The sequence below is a fragment of the Lipotes vexillifer genome, unplaced genomic scaffold, assembly GCF_000442215.2.
Source record: "Lipotes vexillifer unplaced genomic scaffold, Lipotes_vexillifer_v1.1 scaffold170, whole genome shotgun sequence".
NCBI classification, from domain to species: Eukaryota; Metazoa; Chordata; class Mammalia; order Artiodactyla; family Lipotidae; genus Lipotes; species Lipotes vexillifer.
This window is the reverse complement of record NW_006772326.1, coordinates 2068380-2090879: the sequence shown is the minus strand read 5'-3', so window position 1 is coordinate 2090879 and position 22500 is coordinate 2068380. Positions and strand designations below refer to the sequence as shown.

The 22500-nt window shown below is 39.9% G+C and overlaps 1 protein-coding gene across 1 annotated transcript in view; it reads left to right on the top strand.

The window, feature by feature from the left end:
* The window catches only part of GRIP1 (glutamate receptor interacting protein 1), a 216184-nt gene extending 204965 nt beyond the window's left edge, over positions 1-11219 (top strand). The window contains exons 22-23 of the mRNA XM_007447392.1: positions 6860-7006; positions 9448-11219. Of these exons, the coding sequence (XP_007447454.1) occupies positions 6860-7006; positions 9448-9675 (375 nt within the window). The 3' untranslated portion in view covers positions 9676-11219. The remainder of the gene's footprint in view (positions 1-6859; positions 7007-9447) is intronic.
* The last annotated feature ends 11281 nt before the right edge of the window (positions 11220-22500 follow it).

Sequence of the window (22500 nt, the reverse complement as noted above, 5' to 3'; positions counted from 1 at the left end):
TTTGGTTTCTGTTACTCTAGGAGACACATCCAAACGAATATTGCTGTGACTTATCTCAAAGAGTGTTCTGCCTATGTTTTCCTCTAGGAGTTTTATAGTATCCAGTCTTACATTTAGGCCTTTCATCCATTTTGAGTTTATTTTTGTATATGGTGTTAGAAAATGTTCTAATTTCATTCTTTTCCCAGCACCACTTATTGAAGAGACTGTCTTTTCTCCATTGTATATTCTTCCCTGTTATCATAGATTAATTAACCATAATTTTGTGGGTTTATTTCTGGTCTTTCTATTCTGTTCCATTGATCTATGTGCCTGTCTTAGTGCTGATACCATACTGTTTCGATACGGAAGCTTTGTAGAATAGTCTGGAGTCAGAGTGATTCCATTATACCATTCTTCTTTCTCAAGCTTGTTTTGGCTATTTGGGGTCTTTTGTGTTTCCATACAAATTTTCTTTTCTTTTTTTTCTTTTTTTTTTTTTGGCCACACTGTACAGCTTGTGGGACCTTAGTTCCCCGATCAGGGATTGAACCCAGGCTATAGCAGTGAAAGCACTGAGTCCTAACCACTGGACCACCAGGGAATTCCCTCCATACAAATTTAAACATTTTTTGTTCTAGTTCTGTGAAAAATGCCATTGGTAATTTGATAGGGATTGCATTGAATCTGTAGATTGCCTTGTGTAGTATGATCATTTTAATAATAATGATTCTTCCAATCCAAGAACATGGTATATCTTTTCATCTGTTTGAAAATGGTATATACAGATATACATGGTATATCTGTCATCTTCAATTTCTTTGATGAGTGTCTTATAGTTTTCAGAGTACAGGTCTTTTGCCTCCTCAGGTAGGTTTATTCCTACGTATTTAATTCTTTTTGGTGAAGTAGTAAATGGGATTTTTTTCCTTAATATCTCTGATAGTTCATTGTTAGTGTATAGAAATACAACAGATTCCTGTATGCTAATTTTGAATCCTGCAACTTTACCAAATTCATTGATGAGCTCTAGTAGTTTTCTACTGGCATCTTTAGGATTTTCTCTCTGTATTATCATGTCATTTGCAAACAGTGACAGTTCTACTTCTTCCTAATTTGGACTCCTTTGTTTTTCTTCTCTGATTGATGTGGCTAGCACTTCCAAAACTATGTTGAATAAAAGTGGTGAGAGTGGGCATCCTTGTCTTATTCCTAATCTTAGAGGGAATGCTTTCAGCTTTTCACCATTGAATATGATGTTAGCTGTGGGTTTGTCATATATGGCCTTCATTATGTTGAGGTAGGTTCCCTCTATGCCCAATTTCTGGAGAGTTTTTATCATAAATGGGTGTTGAACTTTATCAAAAGTGTTTTCTGTACCTATTGAGATGATCATATGCTTTTTATTCTTCAACTTGTTAACACTGATTTGCAGATATTGAAAAAGCCTTGCATCCCTGGGATAAATTCCACTTGACCATGGGGTATGATCCTTCTAAGGCATTGCTAGTATTTGGAATCGGTTTGCTAGTATTTTGTTGAGGATCTTTGCATCTATGTTCATCAGTGATGTTGGCCTGTAATTTCTTTTTTTGTGATATCTTGATATCAGGGTGATGGTGGCCTCATGGAATGTGTTTGAAGTGTTCCTTCCTCTGCAATTTTTTGGAACAGTTTCAGAAGGATAAGTGTTAACTATTCTCTAAATGTTTGGTAGAATTCACCAATGAAACCATCTGGTCTTGGACTTTGGTTTGTTTTGGGAGTTTTTAAATTACTGATTCAATTTCAGTACTGGTAATTGGTCTGTTCATATTTGCTATTTCTTCCTGGTTCAGTTTTGGGAGATTGTACCTTTCTAAGAATTTGTCCATTGCTTCTAGGTTGTCCATTTTATTGCTGTATAGTTTCTCATTGTAATCTCTTAACATCCTTTGTATTTCTTTGGTGTCAGTTGTAACTTCTTTTTCATTCTTGTTTTGATTTGAGCCTTCTCCCTTTATTTTTATTTTTGGTGCTGTGTATTTTTTTAATATTTATTTTTTTATTTTTATTTGGTTGTGTCGGGTCTTAGTTGCAGCAGGCAGGCTCCCTAGTTGCAGCCGGTGGGCTCCCTAGTTACTGCAGGTGGGTTCATTAGTTGCAGCTCAAGGGCTCCTTAGTTGCAGCTCGCTGGCTCTTTAGTTGCAGCAGGTGGGTTCCTTAGTTGCAGTTCACCTGCTTCTTGGTTGTGGCATGCAAACTCTTAGTTGTGGCATATATGTGGGCTCTAGTTCCCAGACCAGGGATCAAACCCAGACCCCCTGCGTTGGGAGCACGGAGTCTTAACCACTGTGCCACCAGGGAAGTCCCTCCCTTTCTTTCTTGATGAGTCTGGCAAAAGGCTTATCAATTTTGTTTATTTTTTCAAAGAACCAGCTTTTAGTTTCGTTGATCTTTTTTTTTTTTTTAGTCTTTTTCATTTATTTCTGTTCTGCTCTTTATGTTTTCTTTCCTTTTACTAACTTCAGGTTTTGTTTGTTCTTCTTTTTGTAATTGCTTTAGGTGTAAGGTTAGGTTGTTTATTTAAGATTTTTCTTGTTTCCTGAGGTGAGCTTGTATCACTATAAGCTTTTGCTGTATCCCATAGGTTTTGGATCATCATGTTTTCATTTTCATTTGTCTCTAGATACTTTGTGATTTCCTCTTTCAGTGATCCATTGGTTTAGTAACATATTGTTTAGCCTCCATGTGTTTGTATTTCTTGCAGTTCTTTTTTCTTGTAGGTGATTTCTAGTCTCATAGCATTGTGGTTGGAAAAGATGCTTGGTGTGATTTCAGCTTTCTTAAATTTATGGAGACTCGTTTTGTGGCCTAGCATGTGATATATCCTGGAGAATATTCCATGCACACTTGAAAAGAATGTGTATTTTGCTGCTTTCGGATGGAATGCTGTATATATATCAATTAAGTCCATGTGGTCTAATGTGTTATTTAAGGCCTGTGTCTCCTTATTGGTTTTCTGTCTGGATGATCTGTCCATTGATGAAAGTGGGGTGTTAAAGTCTCCTACAATTATTGTTACTGTCAATTTCTCCTTTTATGTCTCTTAATATTTCCCTTATATATTGAGGTGCTTCTATGTTGCATGCATATATATTTACAATTGTTATATCTTATTCTTGGATTTACTCCTTGATCATTATGTAGTGTCCTTGTCTCTTGTAACAGTCTTTAAAGTTTATTTTATCTAAGTATGCTACTCCAGCTTGCTTCTGATTTTTTGTTTGCATAGAATGCCTTTCTCCATCCTCTCACTTCCGGTCTGTGTCTTTAGATCTAAAGTGAGTCTCTTGTAGGCAGCATATATACAGGTCTAGTTTATTGTATCCATTTCAGGCAGTCTGCTTCTTCTGGTTGGAGCATTTAGTCCATTTACATTTAAGTTAATTATCAATATGTATGTTCTTATTGCCATTTTGTTAATTGTTTCGGATTTGTTTTCATAGGTCTTACCCCCTCCTTTTCTCTTATGATTTGATGACTATTGTTAGTGTTATTTTGCATTCCTTTTTCTTTTTTGTGTGTATATCTATTATAGATTTTTGGTTTGTGGTTACCATGAAGTTTCTATATAACAGTCTGTATACACACCTGGTGGTTTCATGTTGCTGATCTGTTCATTTCAGAAGCATTTTAAATACCCTGCATCTGTATTCTCCTCCCCGCATGATTTGTTTTTGATATTGTATTTGACATCAAATTGTTTTACGTAGCCCTTAACTGCTTATTGTGCATACAGGTGACAGTACTACTTTTGTCTTTTAACCTCTCTACTGACTTTGTGTGTGGATGATTTCCTACCTTTGCTGTATGTTTGCCTTTACTGGTGAGCTTTTCCCTCCTGTAATTGTGTTTCTAGTTGTGACCCTTTATTTTTTCTGCCTAGAGAAGTTCCTTTAACATTTGTTTTAAAGCTGGTTTGGTGGTGCTGAATTGTTTTAGCTTTTGCTTGTCTGTAAAGCTTTTTATTTCTCCATCAAACCTAAAAGAGAGTCTTTATGCGTAAAGTATTCTTGGTTGCAGGTTTTTTCCCCTTTCATCACTTTAAATATTCTTGTGCCACTCCCTTCTGTCCTTCAGTTTCTGCTGAAAACTCAGCTGATAGGCTTATGGGAGTTCCCTTGTATGTTATTTGTTGCTTTTCCCTTGCTGCTTTTAGTATTCTCTTTAATTTTTGTCATTTTGATTACAGTGTGTCTTGCTATTGTTCCTCTTTGGATTAATCCTGTATGGGACTCTCTGTGCTTCGTAGACTTGGGTACCTGTTTCCTTTGCCAGGTTAGAGAAGTTTTCAGCTATTATCTCTTCAAATATTTTCTTGGGCCCTTTCTCTCTTCTCCTTCTGGGACCCCCTATAATGCAAATATTAATATGCTTGATATTGTCCCAGAGGTGTCTTAAACTGTCCCCATTTCTTTTCATTCTTTATCTTTTTTCTATTCAGCAGCACTGATTTCTACTACTCTTGTCTTCCAGCTCACTGATCTGTTCTTCTGAATCATTTAGTCTATTAATTCCTTCTAGTGAATTTTCCATTTTAGGTATTGTATACTTAACCTCTGTTTGGTCGTTCTTTATATTTTCTAATTCTTTGTTTAAAACTGTTAACTTCTCACTCTGTGCATCTATTCTTCTCCTGAGTTCTTTGATCATCTTTATGACTATTACTCTGAACTCTTTCTTGGGTAGACTGCCGATCTCCATTTCATTTAGTTCTTCTGGAGTTTTATCTTGTTCCTTGGTCTGGAACATAGTCCTCTGCCACCTTATTTTGTCTAAGTCACTGTTTGTGTTTTTATGTCTGTGGTAGGTTAATTACATTTCTCAACCTTGGAGAAGTGGCCCTTTGTAGGAGGTATCCTGTGCATCCCAGCAGTGTACTCCCCTTTCATCACCCAAGCTATATGCTCTAGGGGTTCCCCCTACGAGGGCTGCATGGGTCCTTCTTTGTGGTAGGCTGACTGTGTGGGCAGTCTGGTAGGCTTGGTTGGTTGCTAGACCCTGCCTTGTGCAGATGCTGCTGGTACTGTTCAGTGGGGCCTTGTCACCAGGCAAGGTGACAAGGTTGTGCAACCCTAGTAGGCCTCAGGGGTAGTGCTGGCTTACTGGTGGGCAGAGCCAGGGTCCCAAAGACTCTGGGGCTGTTGCCCACCCACTGGCAAGTGAAACCGCATCCTGGGGTTAGTGCTGGACTACTGGCAGGCAGAGATGGTTCCTGGAGTCTGTTTGCATGGCCCAGGGATCCCAGAGCTTGTTTCAGATCATTGGTTGGGGGGGGGGGGGGGGGGGATGGTTTCCTAATACAGCTGGGTATGGGGGTCTCTGGTGTCCAGAAGTTTGCATTGGCCTGCTAGTGGGGTGGGCCGGGCCTCAGCTGGCCCTGGGGTAGGGTCCAGCCTGCATTGTGGGATTGTAGCTTCTGGTGTCTGTCCCCTGGTGGGTGATGCTGATCACGAGGCAAGTGCAGGCTTCCTGGAGAGAAGGGCTCAAGCCTACCCACTGGTGGGTGGAGCTGGGTCTCGGCCAGGGCCCTGTCTTGGCGGGAGTCCAGAGGTGGCTGTGAGCTCAGGAAGTCGTTAGGCAGCCTGTCTGCTGATGGGTGGGGCTGTGTCCCTGCCCAGTTAGTTGTTTGGCCTGAGGCTTCGCAGCACTGGAGCCTACAGGCTGTAGGGTGGAGCCAGCTCTTGGTGCTAATGATCCAATACGTCAGCCACCAGTAGTGTTCCTGTGGCTGAATGTTCCCCGATACGTCTGCCACCAGTGTCTGTGTCCCCAGGGTGAGCCACAGCCACCTCCCACCTCTCCAGGAGACTTTCCAAGACCAGCAGGCAGGTCTGGCCCAGGCTCCTATCAAATTGCTTCTTTTGCCCTGGGTCCTGGTGTGCGTGAGATTTTGTGCGTGCCCTTTAAGAGCGAAGTCTCTGTTTCCCCCAGTCCCACGGGGCTCCTGCACTTAAGCTCCACTGGCCTTCAAAGCCAATGCTATGGGGGCTCATTTCCCTGGTGCAGGAGCCCCGGGCTGGGGAGCCTGACTGTGGGGCTCAGAACTCTCACTCCTGGAGAAGAACCTCTGCAGGATAATTATTTCTCCAGTTCGTGGGTCGCCCACCCGGGGGGTGTGGGATTTGATTACATCACGAGTCTACTGGTGGTTCCATCTTGCGGTTCCCTCTTTGCCTTTCGTTGTAGGTGTTTCCTGGTAGGTTCCGGTCTTTTTCATCTATGGTTGTTCTGCAGGTAGGTGTGATTTTGGTGTGCTCGCAGGAGGAGGTGAGCTCAGGACCTTTCTACTCTGCCGTCTTGGCTGCTCTCCCTTTTAAGACATTTCTTGCCCACAGTACTGAAGCACTGACTGGGATACTAGAGAAAATAAAATGGTGGACTTCCTGGCTCTTGCTCAAAGGCAGACGATACGCTGAGCACTGAACACAGCACCAGGCACAGTGAACAGGAAGGAAAGGCCTTTGGCCTAACCCTGATATCCAGCTGCAAAGGGCTAACCCTGACTTCTCCCAACACCTAGGGGTTGCTCCAGGAGAAGTGAACCTGCCCCTGGGAAATTCTCACCTATATACACCTGATGACTGCAAGTAAGAAACAAAGAGAGAGACCAGAACTCTCCAGCATTTCTCCTCCTTTTCCAGGTCTGGGTGGGACTTGGCAAATTCCAAGGATGTTCCTAGAGAATGGAAAAAGCTTCAAGACTGGGGGGAGCTGCCTAATCTATTACAAATCTATTATATTGAAATTAGTTTGAAAAGATGGTTCATCAAGAAATTTCACAAGCAAAAGTCCTCAACCTACCTAAATATCCCCTTCACATTTTCTCATTTTCCAGGTGACCTTGTACAAGGGCTCTGACATGGAGGACTTTGGGTTCAGTGTAGCAGATGGCTTGCTGGAGAAAGGAGTATATGTCAAAAATATTCGCCCAGCTGGCCCAGGAGATCTTGGTGGCCTAAAGCCCTACGATAGGCTCTTACAGGTAAGACCTCAGCTGGAATTTTATTTGGAAATTAATTTGGAAGTCGTATTTGATCAGTGTCCACCCATCCTCCTTTGCCTCAGGATGAGATTAGAGGCCCCTCCTATAGAGGATAGGCACTTTTTCCTTTGGTAGAATTTACCAGTTACTGAAACGGCCGGTTTCCCTGTATATATTCCCCAGCAGATTCTAAACTTCTTGAGAACAGGGCTAGTACCTTATTCTCCCATTTCCCATTATACAGTGATCGATATCAGTATCTCACACAATGTCTAAAACCCAAAAGCTGAACCTTGTTTACTATTAAGTACTAGGAGTACTAATGGTGGTCAGGTATAGTTTCACTGAGCAAAGCAAATTCCTGATCTTACGTACAGTTTTTAGAAAGAGCATTTTGCAGGAAGGGGAGAGGGTTGCCATCAGTCTTGAAAGTATGTTCAAGTGGAATGAGTCTGTCCCTAAACAGTTGCCTTTCAAAGCACGAGGCTGCACTGATTGGTTGGCTTTCAGACACGTGTTCACTGAGCAAGTTGTCATTGATTGATTAGATAGTTTTAAAACCAATTCTGGTCATCTTTTTACCATGGCAATATAACAATTACTCTTGTCCTAAGAGTAAGGAACACGTTTATTTTCCATAGATACTCTAGTATTTGCTGAATAAATAACTATGGACAAGTTATTTGACCTGTCTTCCTAATCTGTAAATTAGAGCTATACCTACTTTTATGGAAGATGAGGCTATAAAAGTAGACTGGACTCAGATTGTGAAGGGCCTTGAAAGCCAAGATAAAGCTCTTGGACTTTATTCTGGAGGTATATTAATTTTCTAAGCAGAATAATGACATATTTTATAATTTAGAAAGACAATACAATTATATCATAGGTGGACTGGTGTAGGGTGAAGGGGAGGATCACAGGAAAGGAGACCAGGTAGGTAAGGGTAAGACACGTGTACCAGACCTGAGTCTTTAATGCCTTCAGTGCATCCTGGCAGAGCAGTCTGTGAGGCAGCTGGCAGCTTGCATTTGTTGCTCAGGAGAGATGTTACAGCCAAAAGTAAAGATTTGGGATACTGAAGGCATGGATTTGGATAAAGCTGCCTATGGTGGATTTCTAGTAAGGAAGAGAAGAGAACTAAAGAAAGATAGAATTCTAAGAAAAACAAAATTTAAAGGACAGGAAGAAGTAAAGGCAGGAAAGGACTGAAAGTGAGCAGTTAAAATGGTAAAAAGGTCAAAACAAACAAAGTGGTGTCATTTTAAGGATGAGTAGGTAAAGGCCAAAGGGGATGAGAACTCAAGACACCATTCCTGTGTTGGGCAGTTGGGGTCATTTATATAATATATAAGGGTCAGGTCCCAGACCGAGAAGATTGGGGAGAGTGAAAAGTCGAGGAATGGAAGCAGCATGTAGATGATTCTTTAAACTTTTAGGGGGAAAGAATAAGGAAACATAATCTCATGCAGAGAGAAGAAAGAGAAAAACAAATACTGTATGCTAACATATATATGGAATCTAAAAAAAAAAAAAAATGGTTCTGAAGAACCTAGGGGCAGACAGGAATAAGATGCAGACGTAGAGAATGGACTTGAGGATATGGGGAGGGGGAAGGGTAAGCTGGGATGAAGTGAGAGTGGCATGGACATATATACACTACCAAATGTAAACTAGATAGCTAGTGGGAAGCAGCCGCATAGCACAGGGAGATCAGCTAGGTGGTTTGTGACCACCTAGAGGGGAGGGATAAGGGAGGGTGGGAGGGAGACACAAAAGGGAGGGGATATGGGGATATAAGTATACGTATAGCTGATTCACTTTGTTACACAGCAGAAACTAACGCAATGATGTAAAGCAATTATACTCCAATAAAGATGTTAAAAAAAAAAAGTATAAGGAAACATGCAAGAAGATGAGCGCATGTGTAAGCTGAGGGAGGGGGTGGGCTCGTGACCGAGAGAAAGGTAGTTCAGTATCATGGTCAAGAGCACGGGCTCTGGAATCATCCAGACTGCCTGAGCTTACATCCGAGCTGGACCACTCGCCAACATCCGAGCTGGACCACTCGCCAACTTCTGATCTCAGGCAAATCTCATAACCACTATGTGCCTTACTTTCCTCATCTGTAAATTAGGGATAATATTCGGCACTTGGAGCACCTGCCATGAATAAGGCGAACTGCTCAGCATGGGGACACTGGGATGTGTCCCTGTTCCCTGCTCTCAAGGGCCTTACAATTTATTTAGTAGCAGAGAGTAAAGTAAGCCAATACCCATGTTATAGTGTGGTCAGGGCCAGGATAGACCTCTCTGTACAGAGTGCTCATTTAAGCACTTTCAAGACTTGAATCAACCTGTTATGTCCGAAATGTTACTCTGGGTTTTGGGAATCATCTTTATGTCTATCACAATAATTCAAAATGGCGCTTCTTGACCTTTCAGGTTAATCATGTCCGAACGAGAGACTTTGACTGCTGCCTTGTTGTGCCCCTCATAGCAGAATCTGGTAATAAGCTGGACCTGGTTATTAGTAGAAACCCCCTGGCTTCACAGAAGTCCATAGAACAGACTCTACCAGGAGGAGAATGGAGTGAACAGAACAGTGCTTTTTTCCAACAGTCGAGCCACAGTGGTAATTTGGAGATAAGAGAACCCACTAATACGTTATAGCGATGCTTTTTATAAAGCAGGACAAAAGACAATATCTACATGGTGCTAAAAAAAAAAAAAAAAAATCCCTTTAAGATTTCTGTGACATTTGAAGCACAGATAATCGTGTGGCATTAACTGCAAGCACAGGGGTCTTTTAAATCTCATGGCTCATGTTCACTTACCCTTGCAAGGTGAAGAGGTTTCTTTGTTGGTGATCACTATGGTATATGACAGGCAAATCCCCTGCCAAGACCAAGGGTAGCAAAAAAGAAAAACAACTAGGCCACCCCTCTCTACAGTTAACATCAGAGGAAATTTTTTACAGGTCCATCTTCCTTTTCCTTTTTAAAAAGAGAAATATCTGTTTGAAAATGTTCTCTGATAATTTCCTTAATTCACTTTGAAATCAGTTTCTTACTACAAAGTCATTCATGCGAGAATTTAACCAACAAGGCTTTTCATAAAGCTGGCTGTACTAGGAGAGCTAGTTTGGGGAACTGTTGGGACTGCTGCTATGGGAGGGGTACAGGTATAAAATCACCTTACAACGTTTCAGCAATGATGCACGTAGGCAACCATAATCGGTGGTGGTAAATGTTTTGCCCAAGTATAGGAATGATTTTAACTAAGATGTATGCTATTCCCTATGCAACAAATTATCAAACAGGCTATGTCTTGTGACCTGTTTTTTTTTTTTTTTAAGGACACATTTTTAATAGCTGAAAAATCTCTGATAATGAATTAGGGTGTTTAGCAACACTGAGAATTAGTTATTTTTAAAATTCAAGACTAAGAATTTGAGAATGAAGAGTCTATTAAAATAAGGTTTATCTTGATTGATAGGCAAATCAAACTCATACTGCTTGACATTTTGAAAACTGGTTATATTGAGGGGTGTACAGCACATGTACTTAAAAATGACACTGGACTGTCTGGTTCTGGGCCATGCCACTTACTGAAATTGTAAATACATTTTTCACAAAATGCATTGCCAATTATTACCATCCCTCAAAGCAATAAATTGTGACGGTTGCTTTTAATGTTTGTCAGCAACTGTTTTCATTTGTTCAGATATTTTGAATAGTTACACTAATAACTGTTATTTGGTGAATATAAAAAAATGATCTGTATATTAATTGTAGAATCTCCATACTGAAACAGTTATTTTCCAGACATTTTTATTTTGGTCAATAATTCAAACAACTGCTTAGGTAAAGCATTTGAACACTGTGTCCTTTGTTTAAGGAAAAAGTTCACCTTTCTTTTTTGTGCAAAGAAATATATTATTTCAATCATAGTTCAGAACTGCCAGGGCAAGAAAGTATAAAGCAGAATCATGTTAAGGAAAAAATAAAAGATCATGAGGGGGGTCACTTAAATATGTATTTTTATTTGTAACAAACAAGTATTAAACTGTAAAGTATTTTTGTACAAATTTAATACTTTAATAGCATGGTATTTATCGTCTATGTATGGTTTTGGGGAATTAAAAATTGTTGCAAATATTTGTATGGAAAAAACCCTCTACCAAATGGAATAAACAGTGATTTTAAAAAGCCAAAAGAAAAACTTTTTTTTTTTTTTTTGGTGCTTTGAATATATTTTAGTGTTCTAGACTGAGCCCTACACAATACCTATAGTTACATAATTTTCTACGGGGGGAGGATTTTGCCATAAACTTGAAAAGCAACATGGAAGGGCAGGAAGAGCTTAGGTTTTGAAATTCGATCTGGACTTGAAGTCCAGCTCTGGTACTCACTCAGTGGTGGCATGAAATTTAATTACTGTCAGTTTCCCCACCTATAATACTGAAGGGCATATCTACATTCCAGTACTTTCATGAGGTGTGACACATGTGAAAATGCTAAAACAACCTGCAAACAGGAACACCTCCAAGACTAATAGTACATTTACTTTAGGTGACAAAGCTTGATCTTAAGGATCACATCTACCCTGAGAACATTATATGTATTCTATAAAATACATTTTCAGAAACTATTAAAATGTATAAATTTTAATCATGCTATCTTAAAAAAGAAAAAAACTATTACCTTATAGTCCCAACGTTTTCATTTTTGCAGACTGCCTAGCAGGCTTTTCATTTTTGCAGATTGCCTAGCAGGCTTTGTAAATTCACAGGAACAAGGCAGGGTGTCCATTCTGGCCACTTCTATTTAACAGTATGACAAGGAAATGAAATAAAAGGCAACTAGATCGGAAAGGAAGAAGTAAAACTCTACTTGCAGGTGATACAATCTTGTGTATACAAAAACCTTAAGGAATCCACTAAAAAAACCTATTAAAACATATGAGTTTAGCAAGATTACAAGATACAAGATCAATATACAAGAATCAATTGAATCTCTATACTGTAGCAATGAACAAACCAAAAATAAACAATTATATTCCATAAAGCACAGGAAGCTCAGCTTGGTGCTCTGTGATGACCTAGTTGGGTGGGATGGGGGTAGGGTGGGAGGGAGGTCCAAGAGGGAGGGGATATAGGTATACATATAGCTGATTCACTTTATTGCAAAGCAATTGTACTCCAATAAAAAAAAAGAACAATTATATTCTCATAGGATCAACAATAAAATACTTAGGAATAAATTCAATAAAAGTACAGAGTAGGTGTGGAAGACGGCAGAGTAAAAGACCCTGAGCTCACCTCCTCTCATGAGCACACCAAAGTAACAACTATCTGCAGAACAACCATCTGTGAAGAAGACTGGAACCTACCAGAAAAGATGTTCTACAACTAAAGATATAAAGAAGGTACCACAACAAGACAGACAGGAGGGGAGGACTTGAAATATAATCAAATCCCATACCTCACAGGTGGGTGATCCACAAACTGGAAAATAATTATATACTGTAGAGGCTCTCCCACAGGAGTGACAGTTCTGAGCCCCACATCAGGTTCCCCAGCCTGGGGGTCCGGCACTGGGAAGACAAATCCTCAGAGCATTTGGCTTTGAAGGCCAACAGGCCTTCACTGCAGGAGCCCCACAGGACTGGGGGAAATAGAGACTTCAGTTTTCAAATAGAGACTTCAGTTTTCACACACAAAATCTCACACGCACCAGGACCCAGGGCAAAATCAGTAATTTGATAGGAGCCTGGGCCAGACCTGCCTGCTGGTCTTGTAGACTGTCCTGGAGAGGCAGGGGGATGGCAGCAGCTCACCCAGGGGGACACAGACACTGGTGTCGGACATTGAGGAACATTCAATTACGTGAACATTCCAGGTGGCTGACATGTTGAATCATTAGCACCAAGATCTGGCCCCATCCAACAGCCTGAAGGCTCCAATGCTCGGATGCCACAGGCCAAACAACTAACTGGGTGAGGACACATCCCCACCCATCAGCAGACAGGCTGCCTAAGGGCTTCCTGAGCCCACAGCCGCCTCTAGACATGCCCCTAGACATGGCCCTGCCCACCTGAGGGCCAATATCCAGCTCCATACACCAGTGGGAAGGCACCAGCCCCTCCCACCAGGAAGCCAGCACAAGCCTCTAGATCAGCCTTCCCCACCAGGGGGCAGACTCCAGAAAGAAGAAAGCTACAATCCTGCAACACAGGCCAGACCCCACCCTAGGCCTTGTTGGCCCCCTGCCCTGCCCACTAGCAGGCTAATACAACCTTCCGGACACTCTGGACCCACGACCAACTGTCAGGAATGGCCCCCGACAACACCAATAATCTGAAATGAGCTCTGAGATCCCTGGGCCCTGCAGTCAAACTCCAGGAAACACCTCTAACTACTAGTAGTCTGGTACTACTCCCAGGGTCTGGCTTCACCTCTCAGTGGGCAGGCAACAGCCCCAGAGTCTTTGGGACCCTGATTCTGCCCACCAGTGTGCCAGCACTAGCCTCAGGGCCCATTAGGGTTCCACAACCAGCCACCTCATGACCAGGCCCCTCTAAAGAGCAGCCAGCAGCATCCACACAAGGCAGGGCTGTGCAAACAACGAGACAAGGCACCAACCAAGCCTACCATACCACCCACATAGCCGGCCAAAACAGAAAGATCCATGCAACCTTCTTAGGGGGAACCTCTAGAGCATACAGCTTGGGTGACGGGTGGAGTGCACTGCTGGGACGCATAGGACATCTACAGAGGGCCACTTCTCCAAGGATGAGAAATGTAACTAACTTACCACGTACATAAAAATATAAATGCAATAGACAAAATGAGGTGGCAGAGGACTATGTTCCGGACCAAGAAACAAGATAAAACTCCAGAAGCAGAGTTAAGTGAAGTGAATAGGCAATCTACCCAAGAAAAAACAGTTCAGAGTAATGATCATAAAGATGATCAAAGAACTCAGGAGGAGAATGGATGCGCAGAGCAAGGAGTTAGAATTTTTTAACAAAGAAAGAATGAGAAAATATAAAGAACAACAAAACAGATGAAGAGTACAATAACTGAAATGAAAACTACACTAGAAGGAATCAATAATAGACTACATGAGGGGCTTCCCTGGTGGCGCAGTGGTTGAGAATCTGCCTGCTAATGCAGGGGACACGGGTTCGAGCCCTGGTCTGGGAGGATCCCACATGCTGCGGAGCAACTAGGCCCGTGAACCACGGCTACTGAGCCTGCGCGTCTGGAGCCTGTGCTCCGCAACAAGAGAGGCCGTGGTAGTGAGAGGCCCGCGCACCACGATGAAGAGTGGACCCCGCTTGCCACAACTAGAGAAGGCCCTCGCACAGAAGCGAGGACCCAACATAACAAAAATTAATAATTAATTAATTAAACTCCTACCCCCAACATCAAAAATAATAATAATAATAATAGACTACATGATACAAAAGAGTGGATCAGTGACTGGAAGACAGCATAATAGAAATCACTCTGCTGAACAGAGAAAAGAATGAAAAGAAATGAAGACAGTTTAAGACATCTCTGGGAAAACATGAAGCACATTAATATTTGCATTATCGGGTTGCCAGAAGGAGAAAAGAGAGAAAGGGCCCAAGAAAATATTTAAAGAGATAATAGCTGAAAACCATCCTAACCTAGGAAAGGAAACAGTCACCCAAGTCCAGGAAGCACAGAGTCCAATGGAGGATTAACCCAAAGAGGAGCACACCAAGACACCCTATAATCAAAAGGACAAATATTCAAGAGAGAATCCTAAAAGCAGCAAGGGAAAAGCAACAAATAACATACAAGGGAACTCCCATAAGCCTATCAGCTGCTTTTTCAGCAGAAACTCTGCAGGCCAGAAGGGAGTGACACAATATATTTAAAGTGATGAAAGGGAAAAACTGACAACCAAGAATACTCCACTCAGGAGGACTCTCATTTAGATTTGATGGAGAAATCAAGCTTTACAGACAAGTGAAAGCTAAAAGAATTCAGCACCACCAAACCAGCTTCACAACAAATGTTAAAGGATCTTCTCTAGGCAAAAAAGAAAAGGCCACAACTAGAAAAAAGAATTATGGAAGGAAAAAGTCCACCAGTAAAGGCAAACATACAGTAAAGGTAGGAAATCATCCACACACAAAGCTAGTAGGGAGGTTGAAAGATAAAAGTAGTAATATCACCCATATCCACAATAAGCAGTTAAAGGGTACCTAAAACAACTAGATGTAAAATACAGCAAAACAGTAATAGTGAGGGGAAGAGAGTACAAATGCAGGGTATTTAAAATGCATTTGAAATCAAGAGAACAGCAACTTAAAACAATCAGGTGTGTATACAGACTGCTATACAAAAACTTCATGGTAACCACAAACCAAGAATCTACAATAGATATACACACAAGAAAGAAAAAAGAATCCAAAATAACACCAAAAATAGTCATCAAGGCATAAGAGAAGAGAACAAAAGAAGAAAGGGGAAGACAAAGACCTACAAAAACAAATCCAAAACAATTAACAAGATGGCAACAAGAACATACATATCGATACTTACCTTAAATGTAAACAGACTAAATGCTCCAACCAGAAGACACAGACTGCCTGAATGGATACAAAAACAAGACCCGTATATATGCTGCCTACAATAGACTCACTTTAAGTCTAAAGACACACACAGACAAGGTGAGGGGATGGAAGAAGGTATTCCACAAAAATGGAAATCAAAAGAAAACTGGGGTAGCAATACTTACATCAGACAAAACAGACTTTTCAATAGACTGTTACAAGAGACAAAGAAGGACACTACATAATGATCAAGGGATCCATCCAAGAAGAGGATATAATCATTGTAAATATATATGCACCCAACATAGGAGCACATCAATGTATAAGGCAATATTAACAGACATAAAGGAGAAATCAACAGTAACACAATAATAGTGGGGGACTTGAACACTCCACTTACGTCAATGGACAGATCATCCAGACAGAAAATCAATAACAAACCACAGGCCTTAAATAACACATTAGAACAAATGGACTTAACCCATATTTTTACAGCATTCCATTCAAAAGCAGCAAAATACATTCTTTTCGAGTGCACATGGAACATTCTCGAGGACAGATCACATGCTAGGCCACAAAACAAGCCTTGATAAATTTAAGAAAATTGAAATCATATCAAGCATCTTTTCCAACCACAACACTATGAGACCAGAAATCAACTATAAGGAAAAAAACTGCGAAAAACAAACACGTGGAGGCTAAACAATATGCTACTTAACAACAAATAGATCACTGAAGAAATAAAAGAAAAATAAAAAAATACCTAGAGACAAATGAAAATGAAAACCCGATGATCCAAAACCTATGGGATGCAGCAAAAGCAGTTTTAGGAAGGAAGTTTATAGTGATACAAGCTTACCTCAGGAAACAAGAAAAATCTCAAATAAACAATCTACCATTATGCTTAAAGCAGCCAGAGAAAGAACAAAATCCAAAGTTTGTAGAAGGAAAGAAAGCATAAAAAATCAGAGCAGAAATAAATAAAATAGAGACCAAAAAAAAAAAAAAAAATCAATGAAACTAAAAGCTTGTTCTTTGAAAAGACAAAATTGATAAACCTTTAGCCAGACTCATCAAGAAAAAGAGATGGAGAGCCCAAATCAATAAAACCAGAAATGAAAAAGAAGTTAGAACTGATACCACAGAGATGGAAAGGATCATAGAAGACAGCTATAAGCAACTATATGGAAATAAAATGTACAACCTAAAAGAAATGGACAAATTCTTAGAAAGGTACAATCTCCCAAGAATGAACTAGGAAGAAAGAGAAAATATGAACAGACCAATTACCAGTACTGAAATTCAATCAGTAATTTAAAAACTCCCAACAAACAAAAGTCCAGGACCTGACGGTTTCATGGGTGAATTCTACCAAACATTTAGAGAATAGTTAACACCTGTACTCAAACTATTCCAAAAATTTGCAGAGGAAGGAACACTTCCAAATACTTCCTGAGACAGTGGTCTCAGGGTGAGACCACTGTCACCCTGATACCAAAACCAGACAAAGATATCACAAAAAAGAAATTACAGGCCAGTATCACTGATGAACACAGATGCAAAAATCCTCAACAAAATACTAGCAAACTGACTCCAACAATACCTTAAAAGGATCATACACCATGATCAAGTGGGATTTATCCCAGGAGTGCAAGGATTTTTCAATATTTGCAAATCAATCAATGTTAACAAACTGAAGAATAAAAAGCATATGATCATCTCAATAGGTGCAGAAAATGCTTTTGACAAAGTTCAACACCCATTTATGATAAAAACTCTCCAGAAACTGGGCAAAGAGGGAACCTACCTCAACATAATAAAGGCGATGTATGACAGACCCACAGCTAACATCATATTCAACATTGAAAAGCTGAAAACTTCCCCTGTAAGATTAGGAACAAGACAAGGATGCCCACTCTCACCTCTTTTATTCAACATAGTTTTGGAAGTGCTAGCCACAGCAATCAGAGAAGAAAAACAAAGGAGTCCAAATTAGGAAGAAGTAGAACTGTCACTGTTTGCAGATGACATGATAATATAGAGGGAAAATCCTAAAGATGCTACTAGAAAACTACTAGAGCTCATCAATGAATTTAGTAAAGTTGCAGGATTCAAAATTAACATACAGAAATCTGTTGTATTTCTATATACTAACAATGAACTACCAGAAAGAGATATTAAGGAAACATTCCCATTTACCATCACATCAAACAGAATAAAATACCTAGGAATAAACCTATCTAAGGAGGCAAAAGACCTGTACTCTGAAAACTGTAAGACACTGACAAAAGAAACTGAAGATGACACAAATGTAAAGATATACCACGTTCTTGGATTGAAAGTATCAATACTGTTAAAATGGCCATACTACAAAAGGCAATCTACAGATTTAATGCAATCCCTATCAAATTACAGAACTAGAACAAAAAAATTTTTAACTTGTATAGAAACACAAAAGACAAAAACAGCCAAAACAAGCTTGAAGAAGAAGAACAAAGTTGGAGGAATCACACTCCCTGGCTTCAGACTATACTACAAAGCTACAGTCATCAAAACAGTATGGTACTGGCACAAAAACAAACACATAGATCAATGAGACAGGATACAATGCCCAGAAATAAACCCACACACTTACAGTCAATCTACGATGAAGGAGGCAAGAATATACAATGGAGAAAAGACAGTCTCTTCAATAAGTGGTGCTGGGAAAACTGGACAGCTACATGTAAAAGAATGAAATTAGAACATTCTCTAATACCATATTACAAAAATAAACTCAAAATGGATTAAAGACGTAAATGTAAGACCATATTTTAAAACTCTTGGAGGAAAACATAGGCAGAACACTGTCTAACATAAATACCAGCAATACTTTTTTTGGATCTGTCCCCTAGGGTAGTGGAAACAAAAGCAAAAATATACAAATGGGACCTCAATAAACTAAAAGCTTTTGCACAGCAAAGGAAACCATAAACAAAATGAAAAGACAACCTAGAGAATGGGAGAAAATATTTGCAAATGATGTCACTGACATGGTATTAATTTCCATAATATGCAGACAGGTTATAGAGCTCAATATGAAAAAAAAAAAAAAAAAGAACCCAATCAAAAAATGGGCAGAAAACCTAAACAGATATTTCTCTGAAGAAGACATACAGATGGCCAACGGGCACATGAAAAGATGTTCAACATCGCTAATTATTAGAGAAATGCAAATCAAAACTACAATGAAGTAATCACTTCACACCGGTCAGAATGGCATCACCCAAAAGTCTCCAAATAATAAATGCTGGAGAGGGTGTGGAGAAAAGGAAACCATCCTGCACTGTTGGTGGGAATGTAAATTGGTGAAGGCACTATGGAGAACAGTATGGAAGTTCGTTAAAAAACTAAAAATGGAGTTACCATATGGTCAAACAATTCCACACCTGGGCATATATCCAGAGAAAACTCTAATTCAAAAAGATACATACACCCCTATGTTCATACCAGCACTATTTACAGTAGTCAAGACATGGAAGCAACCTAAACGTCCATGGATAGATGAATGGATAAAGAAGATGTGGTATGTATATATACACACATATATGTACACACACACACACACACACACACACACACACAATGGAAGATTATTCAGCCATAAAAAAGCATGAAATAATGCCATTTGCAGCAACATGGATGGACTTAGAGATTATCATACTAAATGACGTCAGACAACAGTAAATATTATACGATATCACTTACATGTGGAATCTTAAAAAATAATAGAAATGAACTGATTTACAAAACACAGACAGACTCACAGACATAGAAAACAAACTTACGGTTACCAAATGGGAAAGGGGTGGGGATGGATAAATTAGGAGTTTGAGATTAGCACATACACACTACTACACATAAAATAGATAAACAACAAGGACCTATTGTATAGCACAGGGAACTATATTCAATATCTTTTAATAACCTGCAATAAAAAAGAATCTGAAGGGCTTCCCTGGTGGCACAGTGGTTGAGAGTCCGCCTGCCGGTGCAGGGGACACGGGTTCGTGCCCCGGTCCGGGAGGATCCCACATGCCAAGGAGTGGCTGGGCCCGTGAGCCATGGCCGCTGAGCCTGCGAGTCCGGAGCCTGTGCTCCGCAACGGGAGAGGCCACAACAGTGAGAGGCCCACGTACCGCAAAAAAAAAAAAAAGAATCTGAAAGAGGATATACTATGTATCTATAGATATAGATAACTCAATCACTTTGCTTTACACCTGAATCTAACACATTGTAAATCAGCTATACTTCAATTAAATAACAGCACAAAACTATACTCTGAAGCTATAAAACATTGTTGAAAGAAGTGACAGAAGACATAAACAGAAAGACATCCCATGTTTATAGATCAGAAGACTTAATATTGTTAAGATGGCAATACTCCCCAGATATATAGATTCAACACAATCCCAGTCAAAATCCCAGTTGGCTCCTTTGTCAATAAAATTGACAAGCTGATCCTAAAATTCACACGAAAAGCAAGGGACCCAGAAGAGCCAAAAAATCTTGAAAGAGAGGAGTAAATTGAAGGACTCACATTTCTTGATTTCCTTTTTTTTTTTTGGCTGCGCCGCACAGCATGCAGGAATCTTATCTTAGTTCCCTGACCAGGGATTGAACCTGCACCCACTGCAGTGGAAGCGTGGAGTCTTAACCACTGGACCACCAGGTAAGTCCCCACATTTGTTGATTTCAAACCTGCAAAACTAATGAAGACTCATGGTGCTGGCATAAGGACAGATGTTTGGATCAATGGAATAGATAGAGAATCCAGAAATAAACCCTCACATTTATAATCAACTGATTTTTTGACAAGGATGCCAACACAATTCAATGGAGAAACAGTCACTTCAAGAAATGGAACTGGAACAACTGGAGAGCCATATGCAAAAGAATAAAGTTGGGCTCCTACCCCACCATATAAAAAAGTTAACTCAAAATGAATCCAAGGGCTTCCCTGGTGGCACAGTGGTTGAGAGTCCGCCTGCCGATGCAGGGGACGTGGGTTCGTGCCCCGGTCCGGGAGGATCCCACGTGCCGCGGAGCGGCTGGGCCCGTGAGCCATGGCCGCTGGGCCTGCGCGTCCGGAGCCTGTGCTCCGCGGCGGGAGAGGCCACAGCAGTGAGAGGCCTGCGTGCCGCAAAAAAAAAAAAAAAACAAAAAAATGAATCCAAGAGCTAAATGTAACACCTAGCACTATTTAACTCTTGTAAGAAAAAATAGGAGTAAGCTTTCATGACTTTAGATTAGCGTTGGTTTCTCAGATGTAGCACCAATAGCACAAGCAATAACAACAAAAATACATACACTGGACATCATCACAATTTTAAAATTTTGTAAATGTTTCTAATGAGACTGGTATGTAGAATATATTAAGAACTCATACTCAATAATAAAAAGGAAAATAACCCAATTTTTAAGTGGACAAAGGATCTGAATAGACATTTCTCTGAAGACATACAAATGGCCAATAAGCACACGAAAAGGTGATCAACATCATTAGTCATAAGGGAAAAGCAAATCAAAACCATTATGTCACTTCATATCCACTAGGATGGCTATAATTAAAAAGTCAGATAATAACAAATGCTGGAGACAATGGAGAAACTGGAACCCTCACACACTGCTTGTGTAAATATAAAATGGTACAGCTGCTTTGGAAAACAGTTTAGCAGTTCCTCAAAAGGTTAAACATAGAGTTACCATACGACCAGCAATTCCATTCCTAGGTATATACTTAGAAGAAATGAAAATATATACCCACACAAAAACTTGTACACAGATGTTCATAGCAACATTAGTTATGATAGCCAAAAAGAGGAAACAACCCACATGTCCATCAACTAATGAATGATAAATTCAACGTACCATATCCATACGATGGAATATTTCGTAATAAAAAGAAATGAAGGCCTTCTGCCTCACTGCACTCCTGAAAGCAGGATGGGTCATCAGCAACTCTACTAGAGCTACCTGCAAAAATTCAGCCAAGGTTCCTGATCTCGCCATATCAGCTCAAACCAGCATGGTCTGATCTGGAAATATCACCTCAATATATGCCACCAGTTTTTCCATCAGTACAAGAAAGATATAGGCTTCATCAAGCTGGATAAAATGATACTCCTTGAATGGATTACCTAAGACATACACCCAATAAAAGAAATAATGCTAGTTCTTTGTACATAATTTTTTTTAAAACTTTAAAAAAGGGAGAGGGGTGAAGCACTGTTACACGTTACAATGTGGATGAAGTCTGAAAACATTATTCTAAGTCAAAGTCAGTAACAAGGGATCATATATTGTATGATTCCATTTATATGAAATGTCTGAAATAGGCAAATCAATAGAGACCAAATAGATTAGCAGTTCTAAGGCTGAAGGGGAAAATGGATTAGAGCTAAGAGGTACAGGGTTTCTTTGGGGGATGATAAAAATGTCCTAAAATCAATTGTGGTGTTGGTTGCACAATTCTGTGAATTTACTAAAAGCCACTCAACTATGTAAATGGGTGAACTGTATGTGAATTGTATCTCAGGAAGGCTATTTTTAAAACACTGGGATAACAGGTAAAATTTTCCTAACTTTTTCTTTTACCATTTAATAATAAATGAAACTCAAAAAAATCAAATCACTGAGGAAAAAAAAATTTTCAAAGTGGAATATCTTTAAAACAATATACTCTCAGAAGAAATGATAACTATGTGACATGATAGACATATTAGCTAATGCTACAGTGGTAATTATACTGCAATATAGAAGTAGTGAATCAACATGATGCACACCTTAAACTTACCCAATGTCCTATGTCAATTATGTCTCAAATTAAGAAAACAAAAACAAAAACAAAAACCAATGTGCTTC